At 39.8% G+C, this 19,273-nt stretch overlaps 1 protein-coding gene across 1 annotated transcript; it reads left to right on the top strand.

Annotated features, from left to right (window-relative positions):
• Positions 1–346: 346 nt before the first annotated feature.
• Positions 347–18,580, top strand: LOC131131494 (transmembrane and coiled-coil domain protein 3-like). The gene is made up of 4 exons (XM_058076240.1): positions 347–589; positions 14,050–14,996; positions 15,137–15,272; positions 15,347–18,580. Exons 1-4 carry the CDS (start codon positions 521–523, stop codon positions 15,647–15,649), a joined length of 1,455 nt encoding a protein of 484 aa, XP_057932223.1. The 5' UTR covers positions 347–520; the 3' UTR covers positions 15,650–18,580.
• The last annotated feature ends 693 nt before the right edge of the window (positions 18,581–19,273 follow it).

The raw sequence follows: 19,273 nt of genomic DNA, 5'->3' as shown, positions 1-19,273 counted from the left end.
GAACAATTTAACAAATATATAAACAATACTATAACATAGAGTAACAATATAAACAAAATAATTCATACAAAAATTGACGATAACTAACAATATCATCGGGTATGAGTAAGTATGAACGTAGGGGTAGTATTGATAGTATCCACACCAAGGGTTTTATCAGAATATTGTGACGATATTGATTTGTATTAAGCTCTCGTGTTTGTTTTCTCAAATATCTGTGTTTAAATCTAAAGTTATTTACTTTGTTTTTTTTTTACTTAGTATCGGATCAATGCCAAAATGGTAACTCCCAACATTTGTCACCAAATTGGTATCGACACTATCGACATTTGGCTCGACCCGCCCACCCCTAGTGTGTAGCAGTGTTTGCTAGTTAGTGTTAGACACAGAAGGAGACAGAAAAGGAAGAGGTGCAAGCAAATGGGAGCAAACATGGACGACATGTGACGACTAACTTGTAAATTGGTGTCCATTTGACGAAAGGGCGCTGTGGGAATTGTTATTACGGTACTACTGTACTATGCCCAGCGCCACCGTGTCCGTGCGGAGTTTATCCGAAGTGGAGAAACACCTCAGCGGCAGCAGGATGGTGAGTGACTTTTATGTTTTGACCCACAACACAACACACAACTACACTCCACACTTATCAGGTAAGTTATTAGTTAAAAGTCTCCTTTTGTGACATAATTGACGTTACACAAAGTTCAACTTTCAACTAATAATGCAACATCAAGGGAAGTAGAGGAACGTTGTTTGAGGTGTAAAAATTGTGTCACTGAATGAAGGTTTGCTCTTTCTTAATAACAAATTAAGACTACATATGTTTTTTAAAGCGTTTATTTCGACCAAGACATACTCTTTAAAATTATTTACTTTGTTTATACATATCTCTTTACGTTTTGAGAGCACAATGCATTGTTTTTGTTTTAGATACATACATTTTTCTGTTTATACCTACAAATTTGGTGCTTTAAGTGATAAAAATGAAGTTTCTTTGAGATTAAAAGTACAAAAAATGTGTTCAGGTGTTCATTTTTAAACAAAAACATACAACATAAACTATTTCATTGTACAGCGGAAATTTGAATGGGATATATAGCATAGGATTTTTTTTTATATAGGACCTTAACACAATACACATAATAATGTATATATCAAATGAATGGAATACTACAACGTACAATGCTTTGTTGTTTTATAATTTTAGAAAAGTAATCTGTGGAAACAAATGATTTTTATTTTATTTTTTTATTGCATTTTTTATCTGGTATTTTTTGTGGTGCTGCACTGCATCATACCTGGAGCTGTGTCTAAAATTGTTAACCATGTTACTGATTTGGATAGCCAAATATTAGGAATGATGAAGTCAGTACAAATACACCCACAGCTAAATGCAATATTAAGATATGCTCATTTTTGCTTTATTTTATTAATCTTGTGCCCTTTATTCTATGTGTGTATCATTTTTCATCACGGGATGCCAAATTATCATCATTTACTTTAAAAACACACACACAAATTTCATTCATGCCTGCTTGAAACCTTGAAATTTCTACTTTCATATAGATATAGATATGACTATGGATGCTTTGGCCTAGTTGTTGGTTTCAATAAAGTGATTGCTGCTCCACCACCTCTTCCATCATTCTGTCAATGACTGGGTAAAAGCTACATTATTAAAAAAAAAACACAATCTATGAGGAGTTTGTAGCTGTGGCATGGGCAGATGATGCATTTCCCAGCATGTTTTACTGTAGTTAAAATGATCACTTTTGACTGTCTTGTGCATTTTTTAAGGTGTTATTTTGTACTGACAGGGTGTAATAGATAAAGTGTTGCTGTTTTTAGTCACGTCACAAATCAAATTATTTTTCGTCTAAATCTGGTACCCTTATTAAGAATAGTTGTGAATTTCAGGCGATATACAATATTATTTCAAATCAAAACGCCCAAGTAGATTTTACCGGAGGAGTTTTGGTTACTTACTCTGATAGCTTTAAGCACTTTCTTTGCCAACTGAACCTGTTAATGTTATATACAGTGGTGTGAAGAAGTGTTTGATCCCTTCCTGATTTCTTAATATATTTTTTTGTCATACTTAAATGTGTTTGATCATCAAACTCCTTTTGAATATTACTCAATGACAACACAACTGGAGGCAGGCTCTGGGGGGTATGAATTAAAACAGACCGTTTTCGTGGGAAGCACAAAATCCAAAGAAATCCAGCTGGAATAGGTGCAGATTCTGGAAGATCTAGAAAGCTTTCTCTGCTGGTTATCATGTGTATAGCTGCTCTGTAGGAGTCCACAACTCAATACAAAAAAATAGCATAATAGGTCCCTGTTAAAGTGACATGAAAATATTATTAGTCACACGCGCCAAAGTCAGCAGTGGAATCGCCCTAACTTTGTGTCTCCAGTCTTAAATGATCACACAACAGGTTGTTAGCAAGGCTTGATCACATTGTGTCATTCACCAAGATTACATTGACGGATGCACTTTTTGCAACTATGGTTATCAGTCTACGTGATGTGTTGACTTGAATCATGAGTCATGATGACTTTTGTTTTATATTCCGTAGGTAGGAGGAAAAAAAAATAAAAGTGAAATTGATTTCCACTTGGCAGAGGGTTGACACACAGGAACACCGACATTTTTGGTGCACATTTGGACCTGTGAATGCAAAATTATTGTTTGTAAAAAATTATGGTAAGAGTGTATTTTATTATTTCTATATTTCTGTATGGCTTTGGAAGATATGAAGTGACCTTGTTGGTATGAATGGAATAGTTTTGCATCACTGTTTCTGTTTAGTGCTACATAAAAATCAGTAAAATGCAACTTGGCAATGAGAAAAATAAACATTTGTTAAAGATATTAATTTTTTGTTTATTTTTTGTTATTTGTATCGAGATGAAGAGGATTCCTGAGCCACTGTGGACATACAATGCTATGCTACTAACTCTTGATTTCATGTGAGTACATTGGGGGAGAAAGGCTATTAGCAACTCCAGACATCAGTGAGCTTGTAATTGCCATGCATGCAGGTAACAGGTAACCTCAAAAATAGTTTTCATTAATCGAGATCTATCAGTCTGGAAAAGGTTACAGTTTTGGGACTCCAGCAGACCACAGTGAGAGCTATAGTGAGAAATGTAAAAAAAAAACATGGAACCTTCAAAAATATTTTTGTCCACCTCAATCTGCCTGATGCTTGCCTCATACACCCTAACGCCCGAAGAAACATTTCCTGGGAGCCATTACTAACACCGTAAACAGAACAAAGCAAAGCAAAGCTGAGGGGAGGGCAGGCCTAGAGCATGCCCACAAAAGGAAGTCTGGATCACACTGATGTCACAAAACCCGGTGTTGGAAAGAAACTCTATGCACCAAATTGAATAAAAACTTATAAGTCAAATGCCCCATCCTTCTACAGTTTAGTCATATAGGGTTAAACTCTATTTGCATATTTTTGCAGACTAATACAGAGTACTTAAAGATTTTAGTGTTTGCACTTGGCGGAGGTATTAACGAATGAGTTTGCCTCTCTAATGAAGACAGTTTAATGATGGGTTGTTATGTTTTGCCCTCGAGTACACTCAAATGTTCTTTAAAAGCAGTTGGGTTTTAGATTGCCCATCTGCCATCATGATTCCCAGAGGCACCTTTGCTCTGACATGAACCCTAACATGTATTAGATTTTCCCACATGGTGCACATTAAGTGAGGGACAGGCAGTGTAACTTGCCAGAACTTGGAAACCTTTGTTGTTAAAGTCTCCTGTTTGCGTTTACCATGATTTACCTTTACACTCCAACCATTATCTGTTTTTTGAGAGATGATCTATGACGTTGTTTTGGGCACCAATCACTTTGTTTTCTGTAAGGCTGTCTTCAACTAAGGATTTTCATTCTTTTGAATATTAGTAGACCAATATTGCTTTGTTTTCTTTAAAGAACAGAACTTATGGTGATCCCAACCAATAAAGGGATCTCATATGTGTCTTTTTTTAAAGGTGTGCAACAACAGTACCCTGATTTAATTAGTGATAACAAAAGCAAGATGAACAAGACCACCACACCACATGCCATAGAAAACAACTTACCAAAACTCTCAAAGCAGCAGCCTAATTTCTTGCCCGTTGGGGCTTAAAATGGAGTTGGCGTCACAGCCTTACCCGCTTTATATGATACGATGTCAGTTGTTGTCGTGTGATATGTACAAGGCTTCTGACACAAATTGCCTTGACTATCTGGAGTCATCTGTAACCTATTCAAAATACGTCCTCACTTAAGAGGATTTTTAGTAGCCATTATGGGCTAATAAGTCCATAACCATACTTTTCACCTTTGGTTTGTGCCACCGAAGCGGGTGATGTTCTTATTGCATGGGAAGTATAGATCTTCTGTTAATTCATAACAGAAACAAAGTCATTCCTTGTAATAATGTAAAGCAGCCGTGGACACCCCCTATGTAGTCAGAATGGTACAGCTGTGATCACATGACATTTTAATATCATTTAACGGCAAGATTGATAGTCAAATCTGAATCGCTGAATAGTTGACCATTATCAGACACCTCTAGTTTTCTGTCTCCATGCTGTGACTGACCTCCTAATTGAATCCCCATCAGTCCACAGGGACAATGATAGTGTTAATGGGCTATTGATTGATCTTGTCTATGAGATAATGCTGTCTTTTTGTCCTCCAAAAAGAGAGGTTTTGCAATCACACTGCAGTCCAGCTGTTGAGAGCAGTTGTCGGGCCAATTCTTACTGAAGACATTCGGCTCCCTATTGTTTCTCTTTTCTGGTTCCTGTCTTCCTAGCAGGAGACTGTCAGCCGGAGGGAATACCAATAAGCATGGTGGAGCTTTAGACCCCGCTGTGGTTCTTGTTCTCTGCCTGAACGGCTTGGTTTGTTCCATCTTTGCGACGGTGCCAAGCCTGCAGTTTGGATCCGGTTTATTCAAATAAGTGCAAATGTTGATGCAGGAGAGTTTTAATATGGAAATCATGCTACAACGCAGAAAAATAAAGTGTACTGTATGAACGTACATAATGAGAAATGTTATTGGGCAGTCATTTAGTTGATGTAATTTTTTTCTCTTGTCATTAGTGGGTTAGCAGACTTTCAAAACATGATATTGCCGTCACTACATCCTGAAGCTGCACAATATGCATCATGGGAAATGTAGTTTTCAGCCGTAAATTAGCTGCATCACTGTACAGGCCACAGAATTGAAAGTGAGAGGAAAAAAGGAGCAGCTCATACACCGGAAAGTACAGTACCTTTTGGAAGTTTTCTAGAAAGAAAACCAGGGCCATATCCCGTGTTAAGTGTTGCACCGACTCTCTGACCTTAATGCAGCGTGGCAATTGATTGATGTAATGTATGCAACGCCGACAAGCTCTTCCACTTCCGCTTCTTGGCCTTCCTGTCAATGTGCATGTTGATGTCTTCTGGTTCCTCTAAAGGTCGTACAGCAAGTTGAGCAAGAAAGCGTTCCTGCTTATTTTGTTAGCTTCTGCAAATATTGACTCCCCAAATTTTAACACACATTCTGTGCACACTCGACGGCAGGGGGGCTTTCACTTCATTCCCCTTCATGATACTGCATTCATTTAAGCCGTGGACTCATTCATGCCGTTGATCGTTAGTGATCCATGCTGTGAAGATAATCAGCATCCCCAGTGGTTTTTTACAGCTATCTCTGACTTTGCATGCAAGATAGCAGTTTTGAGTCTCATGGTTTGTTTTCACCGTTGAGGCTGATGCAGTTGGACTCTCTCATGTTATTCCCGCCTTGCAGATTGCACTAAATGGGTCACAGTGTTGGCGGACAGACGCTGAGGGCTATGTAGGGCAGTGTGGGGGACTGTTGGGGGCTTGTACAGGGATGAGGGAGGTCCCCCACAGTCCCCTCTGTAAAACCGCCCAGTGGTGGAGATGATGTGTTTGGGGAGTATCTTCTGTTTTGTTCTGTGCCAGCCTTGTTTTCATTTCACTAGAGAGAGTTACTCTGCTAGAATATTAACACAGACATGCACATGACTTGTATGAGTATTTTTTTTTTATTAGCATGTCTTTTTAACTTCTATTATGCCAATTAAAAATGCTTAAGAAGCAGAATTAATCATTGTTCCATTAAACCAATGCAGGAAATGAAAGATCTGTTCTGGAAAGACATTGTCCAAGATTTTGAATTTGTGTTTCTCAAAGTATTTTCATCCAATAAAAGGTAAAATTGGAAAAAAAACACCTTGCCAAAATACTTTTAATACTTTTCGGTGTCGGGCCAATCATTTAACATTGTTCAATTTTGCCCAGTAATTCATAGTTCAATTTGTTGTGTGATTTAGAATATGTGACTTCAATGCAATAGTTATTTATTGATGGTCTGTAGTGTTACAGACGGATGGTGGGAGTCGAGTGTAAACCAGCTTTGAGGCAAATTGCCTCACCTAGCATGTTGGTGTGTGGACAGACAGACAGACAGACAGAATACTTTATTAATCCCTTTGAGATTCCCTCAGGGAAAGCGGCCCAGAGTTGCGAACGAGATATGGCAACCACATCGGCTCGATCTCGTGTCGGAAGCTGATATTATCCGATCTTCCAGAATACACAGGATCGTCCGAGCTGATCCTGAAGATTGGATCAGGACATCCCAAGTAAAAATCTGTCTAAATGACACAAAAATGTGTTTAAATATTTTGTATGTCAAGTATAGTGCCAACAGCTGAAGGCTCTATGAGGTGCTAAAAAAATATTTTTCATTAATATATATATTTATTTTTGCAAATATTTTGTCATTTCCAGCCTATTAAAAATTATAGAATCACTAAATTGGGTAAGGTGTGAATAATGTGTGGCTTAATAGAATTTTTATTTGATTAAAATCAGCCGCATGTAGGCCACACAGTCAGGAGACCGGGAAGACCTGCATTCGATTCTTTGCTTGGACATCTGTGTGGAGTTTTCATGTACTCCCCGTGTGTGCATGGGTTTTCTCCGGTTTCCTCCCACATTCCAAAAACATGCTAGGTTAATTGGCGACTCCAAATTGCCCATAGGTATGAATGTGAGTGTGAATGGTTGTTTGTCTATATGTGCCCTGTGATTGACTGGCGACCAGTGCAGGGTGTACCCCGCCTCTCGCCCAAAGACAACTAGGATAGGTTCCAGCATACCCGTGAACCTAGTCAGGATAAGCAGCATAGAAAATGGATGGATTATTAAAATCATGTAAAACTGTTCAAATTGTATGCAAACCCACTTATTTACATCTGCAGTACAGCTGCACTCATTAACTGCTGGCCCAAACACTCCATCTCAGACTGCTGCTAACTGCCATCTGCTTACTGTCCTCCAGTCTAGTCGCTCAGTTTTCATCCCCTTCTGCCGTCTCCAACCTTCCCCAAAGACCTCTTAATCCTCTGCCCAGTACCCGCCCCTTCATGCCCCCACCCTCCAATCCTTAGCCTCCCCTGGGGAATAGTGAGAATGAAAAAAGTAGGGCAGCTAATTGATTTATCAAGGTCTGCCCCAAGCAGAGACCCTCGCATTGAGCTTAAACAATCAATCAGGATGGCTATGAAGTAGCGGTAAGTAACGGTACATGTATTTGTGATAAGAGTTTTTGTGAGGGACAGGAAGCCTAACTGCCTTGCGGTACAGTCACGCGTCTCCCCATGTCTAGCAATAGCCATGAGGAGTGTTCCTTTTTGTGTGAAAGACGCAAACCAACCAAGACAAATAGATAAGCAGAAAGCAGTTTGCTATTATTGCTCGGTAGAGATGGAGAACGAGGTTACAAGCTGGAACTACGTAGGCCGCCCTGTCCGCATGGGAATGCATCCACACTGTGCCGGATTACAAAATAGTTGCATCCAGACGGGAGCGGATTACTAAATCAAAACAATGTCATACACAAGGCACACCAACGTACGTGTGGCACTGTAAACGGACACACAGAAGAAAGAAAGCAGAAAATAAGAATGCAAGTCCGTCATCCTGCTCTTTCCAAGGCTTTTCTATCAAAGTGGAATTATATGTGCATCATTTTGGATGTATAAGACAAAAAAAACAGGAGAATGTCAACTGCTGTGAGTCACGTCACTCAAAATATTTACATATTATGTTGGCTTGTCGTCAAAGCTCACTTCTGGTCATGTGACAGCAATGGGTTGCTGATATAATCGTTTTAAAAAGGATTACTTGCCTTTACTTACGGAAACGTGTGGATGAGAAGCTGAAATGATAACATTTTTGCTGTTTTGAACTGAAAATGTTTCAGTGTGGATATCCCCTTCGGCTGCACTTCAGCCAATAGGGGACTTGCATTTACTAAATAGAAAATACACTATCCAAACTGCTACTGTTGGACAAGAGAAACTAACCGTGATTATGGCGTACTATTACACCTCTACTAAAAAGAAGCTAATATACACTAGAGCAGGGGTCTCAAACTCAATTTACCTGGGGGCCACTGGAGCTAGGGTCTGGGCAAGGCTGGGCCGCATCAGGTTTTCCAAAAAAAAAACAAAAACGCATTTATTAAAAACAGAAAAATATACAAACTTTTTCAGTGCTTGGGTTCTGATTTTCTACAATAAAAGCTCTGATAAAACATTCCACTGTTCTCAAATATCTTAATTTTTATTTTTCTGCACAAAAATACGATGGAAATAAATAAACAAGTCAAGAATAAAGAAAACCAATCAATCAGTAATAAATATAATAATAATAATCATAAAACGGCAAATAATAAAAAGAAAACGAAAGCACATATATTTGGTGGGTAGACAAATTATTTTTTTTCAGATTAAAATTAACAAAGTGCTATTAGAGCCCTGTAGACATGACAAAACACGACTATAGTCACATTTATACTCTTTTTATTTACAACATATTGCGCAACTCCAGGGTCTTTAGACACATGCTAACTCGCAAACTAGAGTGCTAGCGACCTAAACGGTAGCCTTCAAGTTATTTCCTTTAAACTTAAATAGCCAAAAACCTACCACTTCCACACGGATAGGGAGGATAACTATTAACAGTTATTTAACCTTTAACATGAACATTAATCAAACGTAATAATTTTTTCTGGGTACATGATACCATACAGCATCCATATCAAACTTGCGCGGGCCGCACTAACATTAAACTTTCAGATCAAGGCGGGGGCCTCAAACTAGTGTCCTGCGGGCCACGTGTTTGAGACCCCTGCACTAGAGAATCACTTACACCACATCTGGATTGTGTTATGTGTGCTGCTGATATGTTGTTTTTCCTACAAATCCTCCCAAAGAGATGTGAGACTCCCATATTCACTAGTTCAGGTTGCATCACTATACATATATACATTATACGTATATACATTTTTCTCAAGCCTCTCCCACACATGCTCTCAACCTTGAGACCCTCACAGAGAAACACCATTTGATGCCACTTCACGGTTTGATTTCTTTTCATGCCCATCCTTTCGTATCCGTGTTATAAAACGCTCACAGCAATGAGTTTACACACCACAGTTCCTCTCCAGAGCAATATGGAGCTCTTCAGAAGTGAGAGCCTGAGGAGACCCTGTAGTGCTACTGCAGTACAAATAACATGTTGTCCAATCTCCACGACAACCCACATATCTTTACTGTACAAAAAAAGTGGTACAGTAAAGATTTTGCCAACCTGTAGTGATTTGGTTCTCTCTTAACTATTGTAAACTGTGTTTGGCACCCTAATGCAAGGGTTTGAATAAAGCGGTACAATGCTGATCAGTTCTTTTGGTAACCTTCACAACTCTTCAGAAGCAATACTACTGTGTTTAGTACCCAGCAGAGACAGCCAAAAGTCGTATGGTACAGATTTTTGAAGCCCTATGACACAATTTCTTTGTTACCCCTCAGGTGTTGGTTTCCATACCCTTAAAGCAGCGTGCTACAGTATTTAGTACCCTTTTAAAGTGGAACAGTACCAATCAGTACATTTAGTACTTTTAACAACCCTGTATATACTGGACCCCAGTAAAAGTGGTCAAACGTAGTAGCGGCACAAAAATCTGTGAATTTGGTACCCTTCAAACCTTTTATGTACCATTGTACTGTTGTTTACTACTCCAGTGTCAGTGTACCAAAAATGTTTTGGTACAAATCAGTGAATTACCGTGTACCTTGTACTCATATATTTGGTGCTCTGTTGAAGTATGCCAAAGGGGCTATGGTACGGAACAATGCATCTGGTACCTGCTACAACCCAAATAGATATTGTTGTACGCGTATTGAATTGTGCCAAAAAGCCAGTCAGTAAATTTGGTACTCCTCACAACCGTTTAGGTACCGCAATAATGCATTTGGTACCCTATTGAAGGTTGCCAAAAGCTGGTATGGTACAAATGACTTAATTTGGTTCCAGTTTTAGGTACTGTACTACAGCAAAAGCAGTATGTTATCAACTCTCGTGCAGTACACCTCTTTAAAGGAAGAGTTCCAAAAAACAGTACAGTCTTGATCAAGTATGTGTAATTAGGTTGTGTATTTCTGATTTCGGTACCTCCAAAAACTTGTATAAAATTGTAAACTTATAAGATGAGATGAGCAGGCTTTGACAGAGAAGGGAGACACGAGCTCTCATGTGAGACGTGACCAAACCGGTTTGACAAAAAGGAACTTTAAATGGCTGAACCTGATTTTCTGGACCAGTGCTGGTCTGTGCAGGCTGGAAGGAAACGGCTGCTGATTGGCCAATGTGGTGCTTTGTCTGCATGACATCACTGCTCTTGTGAGAGCTTAGCTGTTGGTCAGAGGTGGAATATGACAAAGTGGGCCTTTTGTCTCCCTGCTAAGCAGGAGAAAGAGCTGAGTGTTCTAGAAGGAGAGGTGGGGCTGTGGGATGGAGATAGAGGCTGAAATCCCTGAGGCATGCTTGAAGAAAGTCCCAGTAACAAAAGTATGCAGTGGATCAGCTAGTAGATATGCATATTTGTGTGAAAGGAAGGCCAGGAGGACAACGTAAGAGAACGGGCGTTTAAGGCCAAACATCACACCACAACAAGTTTGGCCAGTTGTTGTGAAAGTGTAAGGATGTTGTCAACTAAACACAGGAAGTTATAATTGGATCGCCAAACTTCATAACAATCGTCCCCTTTTGCTTGTACTTACAATGACCTTTACCTTTGTGTAAATGTAATCTGTTATGTTCATTCATGGATACCAGGCATATTTAACTGGTGGTCTATGGGCCAAATCCACCCCATTAACTCATTGACTGCCGAACACATCTGTGGACGTCTTTTCAAAAAGAAAAAACATTGACTTCCAAAGATGTCTATAAATGTATTTTGCTTTGTATTGAGTTGTGGACTCCTATGAGCAGTTATACACAATAAATTGCTCAGAAAACTTGCTTGACCAGTGGTCCCAAACACGCGGCCCGCGGGCCAAATGTGGCCCGCAGGACACTAGTTTGAGGCCCCCGCCTTGATCTGAAAGTTTAATGTTAGTGCGGCCCTCGCAAGTTTGATATGGATGCTGTATGGTATCATGTACCCAGAAAAAATTATGATGATGATGATGATGATGTTTGATTAATGTTCATGTTAAAGGTTAAATAACTGTTAATAGTTATCCTCCCTATCCGTGTGGAAGTGGTAGGTTTTTGGCTATTTAAGTTTAAAGGAAATAACTTGAAGGCTACTGTTTAGGTCGCTAGCGCTCTAGTTTGTGAGTTAGCATGTGTCTCAAGACCCTGCAGTTGCGCAATATGTTGTAAATAAAAAGAGTATAAATGTGACTATAGTCGTGTTTTGTCATGTCTACAGGGCTCTAATAATGCTTTGTTAATTTTAATCTGAAAAAAAAATTTGTCTGCCCACCAACTATATGTGGTTTCTTAAGTTTTTATTATTTGCCGTTTTATTGTTATTATTATATTTATTTATTTATTACTGATTGATTGATTTTCTTTATTCTTGATTTGTTTATTTATTTTTCATCTTATTTTGTGTAGAAAAATAAAAAGTAATATATTTGAGAACAGTGGAATGCTTTTCTTGTAGAAAATCGAAACCAAAGCAAAGTTTATTCATTTTTCTGTTTTTAATGAATGCGTTTTTGTTTTTGTTTTTGAAAACCTGATGCGGCCCAGCCTTGCCCAGACCCTAGCTCCAGTGGCCCCCAAGTAAATTGAGTTTGAGACCCCTGTTCTAGACCTTTCAGAATATGTACCTATTCCAGATAAAGTGAAAAAAAGTGCAGTTCCCCTTTAAGTACCAAAGAGTGGTTGGCACTAACAGCACAATTGTTGAAGATTATGACAGCTTTGTGTGAGGCTTTTTGTTGTACAACATTTCTCTATCAGATTAGATCGACATATTTGTTACACTGGTAAGCGTCCATGAGACGTCTGTTACTGTGCCCTCAAGTGGCACCCATGCTTGGACAGATGCATACATGACCCTTCATTAAATTCTCTCTGCTTCCTGTTTTACTTCATTCCATTCTCAGCCAGACTTGCTTACTGGGCTTAAATATATCTGCTTTCACTTCCTCCATCCCTTTGTCCTGGTCAACTGCATTAACACATACGGGTTTACCGTCAAGCAGGACGTTGTCTGGCAAAGGGATTTCACAAGCAGTATTAACATGATGGCTGACCTACATAAGATGTGTACGCTCTATTTGGTTCACACAAATTAATAATCTTCGTTATCTGAAATGTTGTCATCATTGTAGAGTATTGTAAGCATACGGGATTTGATGCCGACCTTGACAGATGTGTCCAGTAAGAACAGTCTTAGTCACCCTAATGGTCTCTCAGGAAGTAAAGATGAGGTCATGATAAGGAAATACTTTTTAGGTTATTACCCGTCTGATTGTATATGCTAAAACACACACACATTTGTGAGGAAAATGTCCAAAAGCTTTGAAGCTAACATGTAGTTGTTGTTGTGAAATACAACTTTATCAACTCAGATAGTCTTGCTGCATGGACATGAATGAGAATCTCTATATACAAGTGTCACTGCAATCAAGCTTGTCACTTTTATCTGATTGAATACGGTGAAGATAAGGACTTAACGTTGACAATGCAAGACAAACTAGACAGAAATTACACAAAAATACTTCTGCCGTCTTTGTGTTTCAAGTAGTTATTTCTGCAATCTGTGAAATCTGACCAGTAGAGCCACCTGAGTTGCACCAAATATGGATAGTATTGATATTAAAGGTAGTATCAGTATCAGATCGATACTGGCATTATGAGATTGTTATTTTGACTTCTATGTTTATTTTCACAAATATCTTTGCTTTATAGTTGTGTCTTTCATATTGTTAGATATCAATATTGTTATATTTATATGTTCTTATATTGTTTACACACTCAAGAGAATACGTTTTGGGGAACAGGAGCGCTTTGGGATCAAAAAGCCTAAGGACTTGAATGAATTTTATGTAATCAAAATCAAAATTTTTATCATTTTGGTGGAAATATATAATACATCTGTGTGGGGTTTGAACGTTCTCCCTGTGCGTGGGTTTTCTACGGGTACTGCGGTTTCCTCCCACATACCAAAAACATGCTAGGTTAATTGGCAACTCCATTGGTGTCCATAGGTATGAATGTGAGTGTGAATGGTTGTTTGTCTATATGTGCCCTGTGATTGGCTGGTGACCAGTCCAGGGTGTACCCCACCTCTCGCCCGAAGACAGCTGGGATAGGCTCCAGCACACCCATGACCCTCGGGAGGATAAGCAGTAGAAAATAAATGAATGAATTAATGAAATATATAATTAAAAAAAATACACATAAAATAGCATAATAATATAAAAATAATATAAAATATATAATATATATATATATATAATATATATAATATAAAATCAATCCATCCATCCATTTTCTATACCGCTTATCCTCACTAGGGTTGCAGGTAGTATGCTGGAGCCTATCCCAGCTGTTTTTGGGCGAGAGGCGGGGTACACCCTGGACTGGTCGTAACTATAAAATATTCTTATATTCTTGACACTATGTAATGTTTGTCCCTCCCTTGCAGGATCGGAGTTCTGATGGCAGTTTTCTGAGCCTTCCTGCCTCCATGCGTCGAGGATCCTCTGAGAACAATCTGGATCTGGACCTGAGCGATGGTGCTACTTCCCCTTCTCTGGGCTCAGAGTTCTTCCGGAGCCGCTCCTCTGTAGACAACCTCCAGCAGAAGATCCTGAAAGTGACAGAACAGCTGAAGATCGAGCAGACGGCACGGGACGAAAACGTGGCCGAGTACCTGAAGTTGGTGAACAGCGCCGACAAGCTACAGGTGGGCCGCATCAAGCAGGTCTTTGAGAAGAAGAACCAGAAGTCGGCGCAGAATATCGCCCAAATGCAGAAGAAGCTGGAGCAGTATCACCGCAAGATGAAGGACAGCGAGCTGCACCTTTCACCTCACCCGTCCAGCGGCAAGCACAGCACCATACCCAGGGAGTCCCGCAGGGAGCTGCTGAGGGACATGACCGGCAGCGGGAGACACCCTACCATGGACAAGATCAAGACCATCGGGCCCGGCGTTTCTCTCTCACCTCCTTTCTTCTTCAGCAAACCCAGAGAGTTTGCCAACCTCATCAGGAACAAGTTTGGCAGCGCTGACAACATTGCCCACCTCAAGACCTCCATGGACGCTTCCACGCCGCTGCCCGCCGAGACAGCGGGAAAGTCCCTGAGTAACAGCACCTCCTTGGCTGGAAAGCCCAAGTACCCCAGTGACGATGAGTGTTCCTCTGGGAGCGCCTCCAACTCAGCAGACAGTAATGGGCTCTCGGCGGGGATGCGGGGTCAGAGCCAGCAGGCGGGGGGCGAGGCCCACAGCAGACTGATGATGAGCCTGGAGGAGGTGAGGGAGATTAAAGAAGCCCAGAACCAACTGGAGGAGGACATGGAGGAGGTTAAAACCCAGTTCAAGAGGGAGTTTGGAGTCATCAACCAAGCACTGCAGGAGGAGCGATACAGGTCAGTGTTGTGTCTATATCAAAGTGGAGCAAGTCAAAAGTGAGGGAGAATTTTTTTTCTTCAGGGACACATGTTGCTCTTAGAACATCATTAAGTCCACTGTCTATCATCTGCACATAAAAAATATGGATGTGTCTCAGGTATGAGCGTTTAGAGGACCAACTAAATGACCTGACTGAACTTCACCAACATGAGATGGCTGACCTGAAGCAAGAGCTGGCCAGTATTGAGGAAAGAGTGGCCTACCAGGCCCAGGAGAGAGCCCGTGACATTCAGGTAGACCCCGATGTCGTTGGCTTGTGAAGAGCCCCTTTAAACATGCTCCAAAATCTGCCCTCCATGTTTCCCAGGAAGCTTTAGAGTCGTGTCAGACAAGAGTGTCCAAGCTGGAGCTTCAGCAGCAGCAGCAGCAGACGGTGCAGCTGGAGAGCGGTGATGCCAGAGTCCTGCTGGGGCGGAGCATCAACATCATGCTGGCCATCATCACCGTCATCCTCGTGTGCGTATCCACCGCCGCTAAATTCGCCGCCCCGCTAATGAGGAGCCGCCACCACGTGGTCGCCACCTTCCTGGGGGTCTTCTTCTTAACCGTGTTCTGGAGGAACTGGGAGCGTTTACAGTACGCCATAGACAGGGTGCTGGTGCCTGCGTGAAAGACGTCGTCATGGACGCTGTAAAGGGATTGGTTGTACAATTGTCTTACATCCCTCTTCATCTCTGCTTTATTAATTGAACTGAAAAGTTGATTTTACTTTTCTGTCTTTATAACATTTTATTTAAACTCCCAATTATTGCTACGGAAACGAGGAAAGACTGGATTTAACCAGCTCAAGAAGGTACCCTCGCCCCCCACCCACTGAAGAAAAACTAACAAAGTCTTAATTTCACAGGCAAAGTTTCAAATGAAATATAACTATATCAATAATAACATGACTTTGCCAGCAACTAAGTTTTAGAGCACCTACATTTTTCCAGTTATTACAATTCAAGTTGTTCAATGAATAACTTGAATTGGTGCTAAATTGGAGTTAAGTGGTGAAATGCCAGAGGTTAAAATAAAGGTCAATTGAAATACAATGTATATTTCCAAATGATACAAAAAGGACTTTTTCAGGGACACAAAATGGGTCAACAATTTAAGAAATGGAGGTTGATCAAGCCTTGAGTGTTGGTGCTACTAATACCTACGGTTGTTCCACGTATCCTGGAGTACTTATATTTCCTTCCCTATTTGCATAAAAGGAACACACTGTACACTCAATAGTAATGTGCTGCAGTAAGTAAGGTGTTGCTACAGAGATAGCAAGAAAAAGGCAATAAACAACAGGAAGATAGAAAATGTGGGTTTTGGTAGTGTACTTTAAAGGCTTAAAACTGGAAGAAACAGCTCACTTGTGTGTTTATATTTGAAGTTGACTATTTTACATACATACATGACACTTGACGATGGTACACATGCACAATTGAATGCCACAAAGACGTGTCGGCTAAAACCCATTTTAAAGACTTGAAATGAGAAGAAACAACAAGCTTAGTTGTGTACAATATTGCACTATGAAGTTCATTATTTTCGATTCACTCACAGGCCACTTTACTAAGTAACTGCACAATCAATTGGCATCCAATACAATGGCGATATTATAAAATACTGCCTTTATGAAGATAGGCTTCTCATCATTCCGATTATTGATATGAAATAGATGCAAGAGTGGATTTGAGTATCTGAACGACTAAAATACACAGTCTTTTATTTCGCCTAAAATCACATCCTCCTTGGACTTTAACCTTCAGAGGCCGCCACATCTGTCCGCATCTGTCTCACACCAACTGCCCTCATGTCCTCCTTCACTACATCCATAGACCTCCTCTTTGGTCTTCCTCTACTCCTCCTACCTGACAGCACTAAATACAGCATCCTTCTACCAATAAATTTACTATCTCTCCTCCGGACATGTCCGAACCATCTCAGTCTGGCCTCTCTGACTTTATCTCCAAGGCCTCTAACATGTAATGTCCCTCTGATGTACTCGTTCCTGATCCTATCCATCCTGGTCACTCCCATTGAGAACCTCAACATCCTCATCTCTGCTACCTCCAGTTTTGCTTCCTGTCTCTTGTCGTTGTCTCTAAAATCACAACAACAATTAAGCAATTAATGAGAAATAAAAAAATAATAAATAAATAATAAATAAAATGAGAAAAATAACAGGAAGTCACCAACAAGTCTGCCAAACTAACCTCAAGACTTGAAACAGGAAGAAATGGAGAGCTCAAATGTGTTTTTATGTTTGAATTTCACTGTTTTATATACACTCACACGGTACTTCACTAGGTACACCTGCATAATCGAATGCCATCCAATACAAGAGCTGGATTAAAGATAACAATCTTATGTATTTGCATTATTATTCTATTAGATATTCATACAATACTTTATTTATTATGGGGTTGTAATTTGTAAAGGAACCTTATCATCCAGCTAGGCTTGATTCTTGTGTGATTGTGCAGGTGTGCCTGATGAAGCATTCAACGAGTGTATTTCCTTTGTCACACTTGCACATATTTAAATGCAAAGCGCTGCACAGAATATCACCATCATTCTTCAAAAATGTTTTTTTTTTCACACAAAGAAGGCAAGTTTCTGTTTTTAAATGGTTCTTCAGAAGTTTATTTCCTCATGTTTAGAAGTGCAATATATATATATTTTCCATGCATTCTTAAAAGAGTGTGTATGAGACACGGTGCTGGAGGGAGGAAGTGCCTGGCGTCAGAGATGTATCACCATTTGAAGCTTCTGCTCCTCTCTGATAAGACCCCATCCTGTCTATGAGGGCAAAAAAAAAAGTCAATACTCTCCATAAATGGCAAAGCCGTACTCAACACTGTTTTTTTTTTTAAACAACTGTGTGACTTAGAGGTGATAGTTTCAACTGTGATTATTTTTATTCTTCTTTGTGTTTAAAAAGAACCATCTTGTACTCCACTGAATGAACATTCCGGAATCTTAGCGATTAAACCATAATAATAATTGAGATTTTGGACAAGTTGATGTTTACTTTGAACGTGTCTGTCATAATAAGTATTTTAATATCGTACATGTTGGTTTACTGACTGAATCTTTATTTTTTGTCATGTTTTGCCTTTAGAACCACACTTGATGACCACAGCATTTGGTTCACCAGTGCAGTCCAATGAGATCCAATACACAAGCTGTGTATGAAACACACTGCCTTTATAAAACATAAGGTCTTAGAGGTATTCATTCAACAGTATACTGCACTGGTTATGGATTGTAATGATATTGAACTACATGGTATGATACTGAGAGCTGTTCCTAATATTTTGATCTACTGATAATGTACACAAAATATTAGAAAAAGTCACTAAAATCCACCACTACAACCACAACAACATGCTGTATTGTTACAGTAACAATGAGGTACACCTAATGAAGTGTCCAGTAAGTGTGAGTACCAGGTTTACATTTAACCTTTCACCACTGGTGCACTGTGAAACGATCACATTCGTATTTCCACTGACTTTACGTGCCTTTGTCTTGTGATGTTTAAATTAAATATTTTTAATCAGTGTAAATTGTGTATTTGTTATTTTGGGGGTTTACTGTTGATTCCAGTTTTATTCAATCATGGATGAGTACCGTAGCCTTGAACGCAACACCCCAGAGGCCACTATGACGTCAAAAACGCCATCATGGTTCGCCTCCACTGTCCACTAGAGCGCGCACGTGTTGCATCCTCACGAGGCAGACGTGAACGCATCATAAATGTTATTTTCTGCCATTACCCTGGCATAATACACTATAAAACATATGAAACCTGTAGGCTGAACCATGGCAATACTATTACCGTAATAAACAAGAGTAGAGTAAAAAATACACAGTTTACAGTATATATGTATCACTAAACACTTCAGTGCCACATGTGGCATAGTGGCACCCTCTACCGGCGGTAAGGTTGTACTTTAAAAATACACTGAGTGAGCGGATCAATTCTCATTAACACAACTGGGCGTCGTATAAAAGCCAAAAGTGAGGACAGTATTAAAAATACTTTCGAGTCCATTTGTGATGTTTTAAAAAACCTGTAGTCAGCAAATGATTAAAATAATCTCTTGTATTTGGTGGAAAGATATCCACACTGACCATAAATAAACGAACATATTGACCCATCACCCCCCTATAGGTCTATATAATGGTTTGGTCCACTACGACATTCATTTTGCTTCACAGATGCAGCGTTTTGTAGTGGTGTGCGATA

The sequence above is a fragment of the Doryrhamphus excisus genome, chromosome 6 (assembly GCF_030265055.1).
Source record: "Doryrhamphus excisus isolate RoL2022-K1 chromosome 6, RoL_Dexc_1.0, whole genome shotgun sequence".
Lineage (NCBI taxonomy): Eukaryota > Metazoa > Chordata > Actinopteri > Syngnathiformes > Syngnathidae > Doryrhamphus > Doryrhamphus excisus.
Note: the sequence above shows the minus strand (reverse complement) of the source record. Positions and strands in the feature narration are given on the sequence as shown.

Bases quoted from the DNA above. Each gene is read 5' to 3' on its own strand.
- LOC131131494 (XM_058076240.1), top strand. From the start codon at position 521: ATGCCCAGCGCCACCGTGTCCGTGCGGAGTTTATCCGAAGTGGAGAAA. The intron at 590-14,049 runs GTGAGTGACTTT...CCTCCCTTGCAG, and splicing joins ACCTCAGCGGCAGCAGGATG to GATCGGAGTTCTGATGGCAG. The intron at 15,273-15,346 runs GTAGACCCCGAT...CATGTTTCCCAG, and splicing joins AGAGAGCCCGTGACATTCAG to GAAGCTTTAGAGTCGTGTCA.